At 36.2% G+C, this 13,048-nt stretch overlaps 1 protein-coding gene across 4 annotated transcripts in view; it reads left to right on the top strand.

Moving 5' to 3' along the window:
• CADPS2 (calcium dependent secretion activator 2) overlaps positions 1 to 13,048 on the top strand; it is a 285,197-nt gene that overhangs the window by 247,939 nt on the left and 24,210 nt on the right. For all 4 annotated transcript variants that reach the window (XM_066550639.1, XM_066550638.1, XM_066550637.1 and 1 more), the window contains 3 exons: positions 2,359 to 2,433; positions 5,818 to 5,901; positions 6,016 to 6,048. In XM_066550639.1, the coding sequence (XP_066406736.1) occupies positions 2,359 to 2,433; positions 5,818 to 5,901; positions 6,016 to 6,048 (192 nt within the window). The remainder of the gene's footprint in view (positions 1 to 2,358; positions 2,434 to 5,817; positions 5,902 to 6,015; positions 6,049 to 13,048) is intronic.

Here is a 13,048-nt window from a genome sequence, read left to right as displayed (position 1 = left end):
ATCCTTCAGGGCATTCCAGATGAAGCCTTCACTTTTCTGCTTTTCAGACTCAGTATCCTGTCTTACCAGGTCACAAAGTTTTGCATTCTTTCATCTTTCAGTGAGGCTCATCAGAAATAAACCACAGCTGTCAGCTCTTGCTCTGAGCTGATGCTGCCATTTCACCTTTCATGTGTGTGTGAGCAGTAACCTGCAAACACCCACGAGCACGCGCTGCTTTGGGTAGAGGCAATGCCAGTACCTCTGTAATGCCCTGCAGACAGACAGAATGACCCCCTTCTCCAGGATGTGCCATTCCTCTTTCCTGCTCTGGGTCATGCCTCCTGCACTCTCAGCCAGTCCACTGGGAGCCCAAGTTCAGCACCTTCGTAAAGCCCAGAGTCAAATCATCTTCCACAAGGATCTGAAGTTTTGTTTTGCTGAGCGTGACTGTTTTAGTGAAGATCAGCACTGAAGAGTAGTGGGTTAGAGTATTTATGATCTCATGGTTTTCAAAATAAATCATGAAAAAAATCAGACTAATGTAATTTTAAAATTATTTCTAAAGAAATGTCATGGTTTTGGAACCTTGATTCAGTTCTTCTTTTTGCCTTGTTCAGAAGTGAAGTTACTGTTTATATGCCATTTCTACAAAATTACATTTGGTTTGTGGTGAGAAAAAAGAATGAGAAAAAATAAGAAAAAAGAAAAGAAGAAGAAAATATACAAGGAAAAATAACTCAGAAAAAAATAGGAACTGGTCTTACATATATAAATCCATTAATTTAATGTACTGTGGAGATAAAGTTGCAGGCACTTTCTGGGAGGGACAACTGATTTTTTTATGGATCACAGGAGTATATATAGTTTTGACATTCATCAGTGGGCGAATAATTGTTTATGTTTCCAGAGAGTAAGAAAGCATTGCCTTCTGAAGGCTTGTAAGCAACAGACATTACACACTGTTTGGGGTGATTAGACCCCTTAGCAGATCAAGGCAATATTTTATTCGTCAAGACATTAATATGGTTGGAATGTAATAAATATGAAAATGTACAAAGTTCTTTGATGTATTTCTAATATGCTCTTTTACTGTTCCAGTGTGACCTCAGCTGTTTGTCTGAGTTGTGTATTTACATTTTTCAAGTGTCCTTAAACATGAAAAGAAATTAGAAGCAAAAATTGATATTTGGTGCTAGTACCTGTAGCAGACACATGTATGTGGGCAAACACATCTCGTAGTTTTATTCTCTCTTAATTTAACCCAAGTTCAAGATCTGTACTTTTTAGAAAATCATTCCTAAAAATATTCAGCAGATCGGAATGAATGTTTTGATCTGTATGGCAACTCTAAAAGAGATGAAAAATGCCTTTAAAAACTTAGAACTCTGAAAACTATTCAGCTGGCAGCTGCTAAGTTAGGCTGATGTTTACACTGACCTCAGTACTTTTACTCCAAGCATTATGCTGTTAGCTGTTCCAAGTAGCCTTGAACTAGGAAGATAGGGTTAGTCTTTACAAGTCACATTTTCTGTGAAGTGGCTATTGGGGACAGTCTTTGCTGTCAGATAAATGTTTCTAAAGGAAGAATTACTGTTTAAATTGATGTGCCTCCTTGACAGAATGGGATCCCTAGCTCTCGTTAATTTCAGAAGGGAGCTCGGTAGGATTATCTAGAAAGTCTTTGGGATTTATTTTAAAAGCATTTACTTAAAGGCACCTTCTTTATTAAAAATCAAAAGAAAAAGTCTATGGAGAATGAAGTCTGTTTTATTATGCCTTCTATGGCCTATTAATTTGTTACCATCTATTCTGCTTTGTTGATGAAATTTTAATTTTGCCCTTGCTTGAGCATATTGTAAGATTTGTATAAACTGAAGCTCACTGTGGTAACAGAAAGGCTCTTTCAGGATGAACAATTGGAGCTCATTTTATTTCTAGAGGACATTTAAAATAACTTATGAATGAGAGTTGTCAGACATGAAATGCTGTATTAATTAAATCTTATTCTAGTCTTTTCGCTTCTCCAGCTAAACCAACTCTTTAGAAAAAAATACATGGCCACCTTAATTATATAGGAGAAGACAAAAACTATCCTTCACATTCCTTTGCCTGAATAAGTATAAGAACTCAATTCATCTAAATAATAACCCCATTAGCTGCTTAACTCAACAGTGTACATGGGAAAATTTTCAACACAGAATGTAAGAAACTGTTGATTGGGTGGATCATTTTCAAGGGTTTGTTCTTCTGATGTTCAAAATGATAATTTTAAGTAAATCTGATCTGGCAGGGTTATCAGCTTTGCACCATTTATGACTTATGACAAAAGTGTGTGTTCATATACATGCTAATGCTTTTTTATCTTTTGAATTACAGCAACAATACCATTCAAAAATAGATGACTTGATTGAAGAAACTGTTAAAGAAATTATTTCACTTCTTGTTTCAAAGGTAAAACTATTTACATTTTAATTTAAATATAGCAGAAAATGGTTGAACTTTGGAGATGTATTCAGATATCACACAGTTTCTCTATATGCAGGAAAATTTTAGGGGACAACATGATTTGTAAATACTATTTGTGCAACTAATACTGAATTTACAAAATTAAATTTTACAACAATTGAGTAAACAATTTCTGCACAGCCTGCTATTGAAATTAAGTTTGTTTTCTGTGTTTCTGCAGTAGATAGGAATTGCTAGAAGCTTGTCGAACTGGTAGGACTAAATTTTTTCAATATTGTCTTATATAATACTATGTGTTATTTGTTGAATTTCTTACATGAGAACTTTCTTCCTATCATTTAGTATTTAAATTCTGTATTTGGTGGTGGACAATATCCAGAGTTTCATTTTAACTTTTTAATGAGATTTTGGTCCACAAAGCATTTAATTAAAAATATTTTATAAGTTGTTGTTCCTTGAAATTTATTTTTTAGGCTTTTATATTTAAAAATAAAATGTGTTTTGACATGATATAAGGACTTGGAGAATAAGTGAAGAAAACTTAAACAATATCTTGTCTTTCTGTAGCACCTCTATTCCAATAAAAGTCTTAAGTGATTGATATAAAAAAAATGTTTCCATCCCGAATAGTTTGAAGGGAACAGCAAATAATGACAGAAAAGCAAGATTTTATAAGAAGTTTTGTTATCTGTACATTGCAAACTACCCAGAAATATCTGATTTTCAAAGTAGGATAAATAAGCCATATATTCACAATTTGTGAGTTAGTGACAAAAAGTGAGACTCTAATCATATTTTCATCATGCCTTTATTTTTGCTTGTCACAGCTTGCTGAGGGGGGATGGGGATGGGAATCTGCTTTTTGGATTGACTCCTACTTGAAGAGAAAGGCTTTGTAGAATCATTATAGAAGTTTAAAATAAATATGCCCACTTATTGATAACTGTGTAGAAGCATTTAAACCATTTTTGGTCAAAAGTGAAGTTTTGATGTAAACATAATTATAAGCAGTTCAATTCAACAGTTTCAAGTTTTACATGTTGCCTATCATAGCTCCCAAGTAATCTTCCAGTTTATGGTTTTTGTGTTATTGAAAAGGAAGAGGAAGAAAGGGGAATTTGAGCAGAAAAAATCATGCTATTAAAGGTTAAACTTTTTGATTTTTTTTCCTTAATATCTGCGATTATAAAAAAGGAGGAATATAGTCATATTGTATGTGCAAGAAATTCTAGGGAAAACTGCTGTCAATACAGAGGGATTTGCATTATTAGTTATCACAGTAATACTCGAGGCTGAAATCTCAAACCAGAAAGCAAATATTCCATGTCATTGGCTGATCACTGGCAGCTTAACCAGGGTCTCCTCACTTGAGATGTGAAATACCAGTGACATCCTGATTGCTTCTGTTTCAAAGCAGAATGCTTCTGAGGGTACAAAGGAAGGCTGAGGTTTAGCTCTTAGTTTTGGCCAGAAAAAAATGCACATCAGTGTGCATGATAACCCATATGCATTCATCTTGTGCATCTAATATATTTTCACTATTTTCCAGCCTTTACCTCTTTATTACCTCCTTTGTGTCTCAGTGGAATAAGTGTTTCAATCATTGTTTTTAGCTGCAAGTCACTTGTGAAACTGAAAATAATACTTTTCTTTCAGTGAGGTTTTCTTGTTAAGAACTGTACTGGGCAGTTTTTACACAAGACACATCAGTCTAAAGCACTCAGGAATTCACAGGAATAGCACAAAACAGTGAAGCAAAGCACAGTGTGTCTCAGGGTAACCAATTCATAGAATGTGAGGCATGTGCAGAAACGCTTTTACAGTTTCACAAGTCTGTACACTGACATCTCAGAAAACAAGTTTCCAGCTACATAACTGAGCCTTTTGTTTAAACAGACATCCTAGATGCTGAAATGTTTTGCTGTCTGTTATTTTGTGTCCCACTTGTATTGGATTCGTATGTTGGCACTGTGGACACCACATGGTTTATGAAATCAGCCTTTTCCTTAGCCAATCTTTGCACAAGAATAATCTTCTCTGCAGAAAGAATCCTTTTCAATCAGATAAAATGAGTTAAAGTATGAACAGCAGCTTCTCACAGGCATGCAACTGCAAAGCAGAAAGCTGGTCTAGTAAAGCGGGCACAGAAAAACTGCCCGTCTCTCTTGCGATGGGGATTTATTCTTTGATTGGCACCTATATACCAGTGTCTTAATTAATCACTGTAAATATGACAGGTTAGATTGATAAATGACAAATGTAGGTTTGCACTTGCTCCTGCTCCTTGAACTGTTAAGAGCAGGGCTTATTGTAAAGTGATGATCTCAGTTCCTCTGGAGGTGACACTGTTGTGACACTGTTACAGGGCCCATTAACAGCATGCCAGATGGAATTTTGTTCTGTCCTCACACTCATAAAATGATACTCTTGGTTGTGGGAATGACTGTTTTGGGAGCAAGGGATGACTTTTAAAACAATCTTTTTATAAACTGGAAAGCAATTTATATGTGTAAAATAAATGTGCATGAATACAATGGCTGGCAGTTTTTTATGTTATATACTGTGAATTACTTGAGCAACGTAACATTACAGAGGGATGTGAAAAGGGAATTTGTTTGCTTTAAGGCAAATTTTGGGGAGTTTAAACATTAAAGATGTCATTAATGCAATTAATAAGATTTTTTTTTTTTGGTCAGAACAAAAATTTTGTCAAAAACACCTATTCATATCTCTTACTGAGGAGTCACACTACTCAGACAATAGCAGGTGAAAGTCCAGGGGAGAGAAACCACATCATTCCAGAGACTTTGGGCATACATTTTCTTGCCACCTTCTTGGCCACGGAATAGCAGCTCAACAGCTCATGCTGCTGACAGAAAACCAGTGCTATTACACTTTCAGCTGAAATCAGAGCTGGTTTTCTGTTTAATAGCAAAAATAAAAGAAACAGGGTATCAAAATCACCACCTTTAGCAATTGTGCTCCATCGTCTTTGAAACTGTTGTCCTAGAAAATAACATGGGATTTCTACCCAAAATACATGCTGGGTACACACACTCCTATATTCAACCACATTCTAGAGGCTGCAATGTTGTGTTCAAAGCAGGCCTGCCTCAGGAGACACTTTGGGTTGGTTTTCTATTTCTGCAGTAGTGCAGCAGTTTCCATCTGTTTGATCAATAAGTGAAGGTGCAGAAAGAAGGTTATCCTTGATTTCAGCACTTCGTGAGGTGGAGAAAGTGATCAGATTTACAGTTCATGTTGCCCTGCTGATCGAGACAAATATGAGGAAGAAAAATTCACATTCTCGCTCCAAATAATTAATTTTCACACTGTTCATTTAGATTTTTCTCTGTGTTTCTCCTCCAGGTTGTTTCAGTGTTAGAAGGTGTGCTGTCTAAATTGTCAAGATATGATGAAGGTACTTTCTTCTCATCATTAGTTTCATTCACTGTAAGTGTTTGGATTCTCAAAGGTTCTGTTATTCTTTCTGTGCATAATTCTGAAATCGTGTGCAATTTGTAGTAATAAGTACTTACTGTGTGTTTTATGCTTGATTTTCTAAAGGTAAAAGCAGCTGCCAAATATGTTGATGTTCCGGTAAGTGTAACCCTTTTAGATTTATTTATTCTATTGCTCATACTAATTCAGAAATTAGGGGGCCTTTAGCTCACATTTTTTATTGTTGACATTTTGCTTTCCTACAGAGATTCATTACAGCTTTACATAGAATATTTAAACAGCCACTCCAACCCTGAGAGGACGTTTCATTTCCCTTGTGCAATAAGTAACTCTCAGTGCAAACTGTAGAAAGGTTATTCTCAATGTACTTTTCCAGTTGTGGAAGAGTGAGGATTGTAACTTAGATACTCTTTTGTGGTGATAAATTGTTCAAATATGTAGTATAAGCAACAAGTAAAAACATCATACTTTATCCATTATCCATTATTTCTTGATTTCTTACTTCAGGACTCAGGTCTGCTTGTTTAACCCCTTGCTTGCTCAATCCCTATTTGATTTACCGTTGGTTGTGCAATAAGTAAAAAAAATAAAGGGGAAATTGTTGGAGCTCTTTTATACGTAAAGGCAAAATTCGGCTGTTAAAATATTTTTATTAGAGTATGAGATTAGAATATCTTTAAATAAGCAAAGTTATGTAACATTGTCATTTTCACTCTCAATGTCACTTGTTCTCTCATAAGTCTGCATTCTCATCCCTTTTTAATGCAGTTCTAAAAAAATCTTGTTTTCCAAGCACAGCAAAAAAAGACTACAATTATTACATAAGTGAAAATTATTTTTTAAATGAAAAATACTAAATTAAAATACAGATAAATGCCAGATGTGCTAAACTGTGTGGTGGCCAGCAAAACCTTCAGCAGTTCTCTCTTGAAAAATGCAAGCTTAAATTATTATTTTTTTAACTGAATTATTTTTCAGTCCATGCATGTTAAAAAAAAGGAAAAATCTCTGTTTCTGGAATTTGTTATTTTGCTGTCTTTATATTTGTTTTATTCATAAGATAAATTGTAACATTTCTGTTGTTTTCAGATAATGTTTTCAGACTTTTTTTTTTTTTGCCTAGGTATTTTTTACCTTTCTAAGTGCTCTTTTGTTTTATAAAAAAGATAAAAGTAGGCTGTCTTTCATTCAAAGGAGTGACCTCATATCAAATACAGTTAATTTAGTTTACCTTTTGTTAAGACATTGTGCTGTGTAGCTGCCACAAAAGATCCTTGTTGAGGCACCTAAGACCCAAAGGCCTAAAGAAAAATTAGTGGACAAACTAGAAATTCATTGGCTTCTTTCAGGTAATAAGGAAAACTCTCCAAATTACATATCTATGAGGAGGAGACATCAAAGTCTTTTACCATTGGCCTGACTACACTGATGTTGAAGTTCAGAATAAAAATGAGACTAAAAAGTACCTTTGTCACCAGCTCTGTGGGATATTACAAATCAGTGCCACAGGGATGCACCCACTGTTCCAGAGGAAGAGGGAGGCAAGCAGAGAGAGGTTGCTGGAGCCCCACTGCCCTTCTCACATTCACTGAATGGTGGTGCTTGGCTTGAAGAAAGCACCAGATTATTGACAGGCTATCAAGATCCTTGCATTGTTACAATATCTTCATTTCCAAGCTTTCTCACACACCTTTCCCACAGCCAAGCATTTCAACTGGACTTGTAGTTCCACAGCTGTAAGCTACACATGTAAACTGTGCTTCAGGGAAGCTGTGGATCTGACCAGGCAAAGATTTTCAAATTCAGGAGGTCTTTTTACCTCGACTGAAAGGTTTTCATAGGCTGGGGGTTAGCTTTGCTTCTTCACATTCTTTTGTTGTGAAGATGCAGTTGAGGCCAAGAGCCCTTACTGACAGCAGCTGTCCAGTCTGAATAGGGCTTAAAATCACCAGATGTCAAAGCAAAAAATTCCAGCTGTAAGAGGAGGCTGAAAGTCGTCACATCACAAGGTCATCACCTGGGCTCACAGCTGAAGTGAGAAGTGGAGTGAGGGGCAGCACACAGGGAGGAATGTACACTGAGTTCTTGGTAGTGTGACAGTGACCTAGCAACCCTGCACTGGGCTAATTAAATGCCTCATGGTTTTATTTTGACCTGATGCGTTGTAAAATTTCTTCTTGTCTTCTTTCTTCTTCTTCTTTCTTACTATATAGCTGCATGTGTGAAAGTTACTTAAACTGACCACTGTCAGCCCTTTCTTTTGATGTAGTTGCAAATATGTGCAGACTTGCACGTGTTAGACAATGGCATTCTGCCCCTGTGCCCCACCTCCATCAGAGTGAGATCACTTGGTGCATCTGGGGGAGAAGGCAGGGGGCTGGGGGGGACAAGGGGTTTGGGAGGGTTGTTTGACTGTGTGTATTTGACAGTTTTTCATCTTTGACGACCAGGATTTGGCAAAGAGTGAAATATATGCTGGTTTGTACTGAAATAAAAAAAAAAGCTAACTAGACAAAAAAGATGTTGGAAGAAAATGAAGGTAGTACTGAGCAAAATGTTTTAGAGGGAGGATAAGAGGCAAATGGGATAAAAAAGCTAAATAAAATAAATAGAAATAGTAAATTATTCAAAAGGAAGGAAGACATTCCTGGATGATTTTTAGTCATTTTGAGGAACAGGTTAATTCTATTAATGTTGAGAGAGGCTTTAGACAGTAAATAGTTGGACACAAAGGTGCACACTCCCTAGACAGCATCTGCCAATTTCTCAGGAGCAGGGTGGGAAAGATAGACACAGACTTGTGGTTCATTTGGCAGATAGGCTGGTAAAAATGCTACCTACCCTTGCTGTCTACCCCTCTATTCATTATTCTTGCTAGAGAATTATGATTAATTACATCCAAGTGAAGACCAAAAAGAAAGTGGTTTGGTGGGGTTTTTTAACTGTTTGAGAAAACATGCAATGTAAGCCTCCATTTTTCAGAATCCCCTTCAAGAAGTGGGACATATGCAGTGCCAAGGAGCTCTCATTGCTTTCCCCAGCTCTGCATAGAGGGCTGTATGGACACTACCTATGTTTTGGTAATTGAAACCCCGACAGAAATAATAGCAACAGTGTAAAATTACCCAGACTAGGGAGAATAACGATGTCTTGTGATTTCCTAAAAATAATAGTGAAAAAATCTAGTTGCTGTTATGCTCACCTTATTGGTAATTGTTACAGTATGCAAGGCTCTGCAGTGGAAAAAAATGTGCCTGCTGTGCAGGTGGAAGAAACCAAATGTTTGGAGGAAAACAACACAAACCTTACAAGTAGTGCATGAGGGATGACATTGGTTCTCTTTTTCATGTGATGTTTTGATAACTGGGAATGCAGAAGCTGATTTAAATAGACAACTCATCTAAATCCACTATAATCCTTTGTTAGTTTCTCTTAAAGTCCAAGCAATCCATAGGAGATGTAGAAGTACAACCTAATATATTTCCTTTTTTTAATATTCTGTTCACAAAGCCAGTTAATTAATAAGAATAAGGAAAGAATGCAGTAAAATTGAGGTTTAAAAAAAGAATGCTGTTAATCTCAAATGATTATTATTCCTTAATCATGTAGATAATTTCATTGTGTTCAATTTCTCATCATGTAAGTCAGTTTTGCATACAAATAATTGTGTCTTTGGCTGGTCATTTCTACACACATTTGCTGCATTGTCAAATACAACCAGAGCAATTACTCATACAAATTGAGCATCCAGTTACATGCTCATGTATATACTGCTTTTTGTTCAGAAAGGTATGTTTAAATCCCTTTGTAGGAGCCAGTAATCTATGCCAGTTACTTAGAGGGCACAGAAGGAACCTAATCCTCCCTCTCTTCCTATGGGCCACCTGTCATAGCAAGTGCAGAGGGGCCATTTGAGGGAGCCAGGGCTGACAGCAGTGCACAGCTTGCACAATGCCAGCCCTCTCGCTCCGCTCCTGCCTTTATGTGGGGATCAAAGGTATGAAAAGGGGCCTCACACATGTGCCAGCATTTGACTTATGGGGTCTTGGAGAGGCCAAAGAAGGAACTCTGCCTCCTACCAGGCAGACACACATGGGGACCTTCCAGATACCTTCATTTTCAGATATCACACTTGTGCTGCATGGCCTCATCTAGCTGATTTTAAGAAGCAAAAATCGTTTTGAGAGAAATAAGTGTTTATTCAGGTGTGGCCATACGATGCTAGTCAATTTTAAGCTGGATTTTCTTTTAGAACACTATTTTTTAAAAAAGACCACAGAAGGGGTATTATCCTTACACTTAGCGCTTCTCCTGGCTTTCTCTTCCTCTGTATACCCAGACCTGAGAACTGGCCCTTCTCTTTTCCAATCTGTGAAAACAGGCTATTGTGGAATTGGAGGGAAAGCCCTACAGCATCTGTTTTAAGTCAGCAGTACTTTTGAGATACCTCTTAAATGGCAATCAGAAGGATGACTACTAATCAGTAGGAAAGCTAATATATAAAATACAACTTTATGGAGGAAAAAAAAGCATATTTTAATACCAAATTTTTTCATGGGGGCTTTAGTGGTTTTTTCACTAAGAATCAAAATCGTGGTGCAAACACTTGCATGCCTGTGTTTCCCCATGTATGCAATGAAACTATATGTACACGAAAAAATGTTTTTATAAATGCTTGCAGAATCAGTTCAAATTTTCCATGAGACTTCTCAAAATACAAAATCTCCTCTCTGCCAAAGTTGCTGTTTCTTTTAAAGAACATGTTTTTAAGGGAGAGAAAATGCTTTGCATTTTTTTCATTTAAACAAAACAATTTCTTTATAACCATGTGAAATTAAAATTTTACCTTTATAATAGGCTGATTATGCAAATGGTGCACCTTCCTCCCTGGCTTATGTATTTAATTTTCTAAGAAAATATGGGGATGATGATCTAGCCATGGATACAAGTAGTTTTTATTCCAAAAGTATTTTAATGATATTTTAATTTTGTAATTCCGTAGCCCAGTGATGAGCCTTGCAGTATTTAGAGAACTTTCAGGCAGTGAAATTTTCCAACATGCTTTTTCATTTTGTGGTGGACACTGAATAAGGAGCTCCTGAGTTCCTCACAATAGCCCCCCCCAGCTCATCTCTCCTTTTCATTGCATTGTTACAACCATGCTGTAGTTAAAATGACTCCCTCCAGGATGCAAGGGAGGGGAAAGAGGTGGAGAGGAGAGCAAACAGAAAACTGGATGGATTTTGTTATTTTATAGTTAGTCTCTAGTATCTGTTCTCATCTTTGGAACATTAATGCCTTGGCAGGAGAGCAACTCAGTAAAACTAGTGTAGTGGGTTGAGGCTGGTTTCTTGGTTTTGGTAATATAAGTTCATTTAATACTCTCTAATGCTAAGAAATGTTCTGTGACAAAAGCCAGAGTGAAAATAAACATAACTCAAGTATTACAAATGTACATGATTTTCCCTGAGATTTATGCCAAACTGTTGCGTTGCAAAATGCTGTTCAGAAACTTAGGTGTACCTTGCCTGTAGGAAAATGCCTAATATTAGTGGCAACATTAAACCCACTGCAATCTTTCAGCAGCAAAATATTTGAATGCCTGGAAATTAAGGCAATGCAACATTACTTTTCACTAAGTGCTTCAGGCAAATATTGCCAGTGGGAGCCATGCATGTCATTCATAAAACAGCTTCTACAACATCTTGGAAACAAATAATATATTTTAACATTCAACATTTGCCTCCATGTTAAATAGACACTATGATACTGTTTTCCTGTTCAAATGGGGAAAACAAGGCTGTTTCTTCTTCATCTGAATTTATTGCTATGAAAAAGAGCCTGGCAGTAGGACCCACCTACCAGTGAATAGTAAGGGACAACCTGCACCTGTGGGATTAGGTGCAGCAGCAGGAAGTAAGAGCACTTGCAGTATGTAATTAACAAGGATTTTAAATTTTTTTTCCCCAAACAGCATGTTCATCTTGCCAGGTTAACTAGTGATTAACCCTAAAAAAGAATGTGCTGAAGCCTACACCCTTGTTTAAACTCATTCACTCGCCAGTGTATTCAGTTACTTGTGTAACCAGCGACAAAGTAACCCTATTTACAACTCTTAATTTCCTGGTATTTTATTTGATGTCTTTGTGTTTCCAGTTTCTCTATTCATCTCTTTGTCTGGTTCTCTTTCATTTTCAGATAGGCAAAACAGCTTGTCTGCTGTTCTGAATAAAACAAACTTACAATAACTTTCTATCTATCATAAAAAACCCACCTTTTTTCCTGGGGAAACTTTCACCCAATATTTTTTTATACTTACCTGGATAACATACCAGGTTACATTTTTCTCCCAAAGATGTGCAAATAACTCTCATTAACTTCAGCAGATGTTCTGCCAGAGATTCAGAGAAGATTTTTTTATTGAGTATGGCTGTGGAGACTGGAATGCTTTAGTCTTTTCAATTAAATGCCCCCTGTGACAGTTATTTAAAATATATCTCCATTTCTATTTGTTTGTTTTCTAAGGCACATGAAACTTCTTGTTGTTGTTTGTTTGTTTAATTCTGTGTTAACTTGGATTTTTTCTGATGCTTAATAATTTAAAGCAGATCAATAAAGAATAGTGTTATCAAGGGTTACCAAATATTACATAATCCCTATAAAAAAAAGTTAAAACATTAAATATACAGCATTAAAGCTATTTTTATTTTTAAAATAGTTTTCTTTTCTTTTTCCCCTTGTTTGGAGAAAGCAAATAAATTCAATTCATGCAATATGAAAAGATAATGAAGAATTTGATGTTCTGTTGGTTCATTCAGTGTTTAATGTGTACTTTGCCCACTATGAGCAAAGATGATTAACCTTCAGTGATTTTGGTGAGGTTTAAACAGACATACTTCAGAGTATTGATAATCTGCCTTACCCAGACTTACTTCTACTGAAGTCAGACACTGTTTAAAAGGAAAATTAATTTTTTTTCCACAGCAATTTCAAAGATAATTATCCTGCACACATTAAGAAGGATGAAGTGTTTAAAAGAACTGTAATTCTAATTGGTAAATGTCACCAGCTGTTGCAGTTACTCTTACTTGTGTATATTCTTTTAATGATTACACTCCTGTGCCACAAGCTACATGAA

This window comes from Molothrus aeneus, chromosome 5 (genome assembly GCF_037042795.1).
Source record: "Molothrus aeneus isolate 106 chromosome 5, BPBGC_Maene_1.0, whole genome shotgun sequence".
NCBI lineage: Eukaryota > Metazoa > Chordata > Aves > Passeriformes > Icteridae > Molothrus > Molothrus aeneus.
The sequence above is the reverse complement of the archived record's forward strand: the minus strand, read 5'-3'. Positions and strand labels throughout refer to the sequence as shown.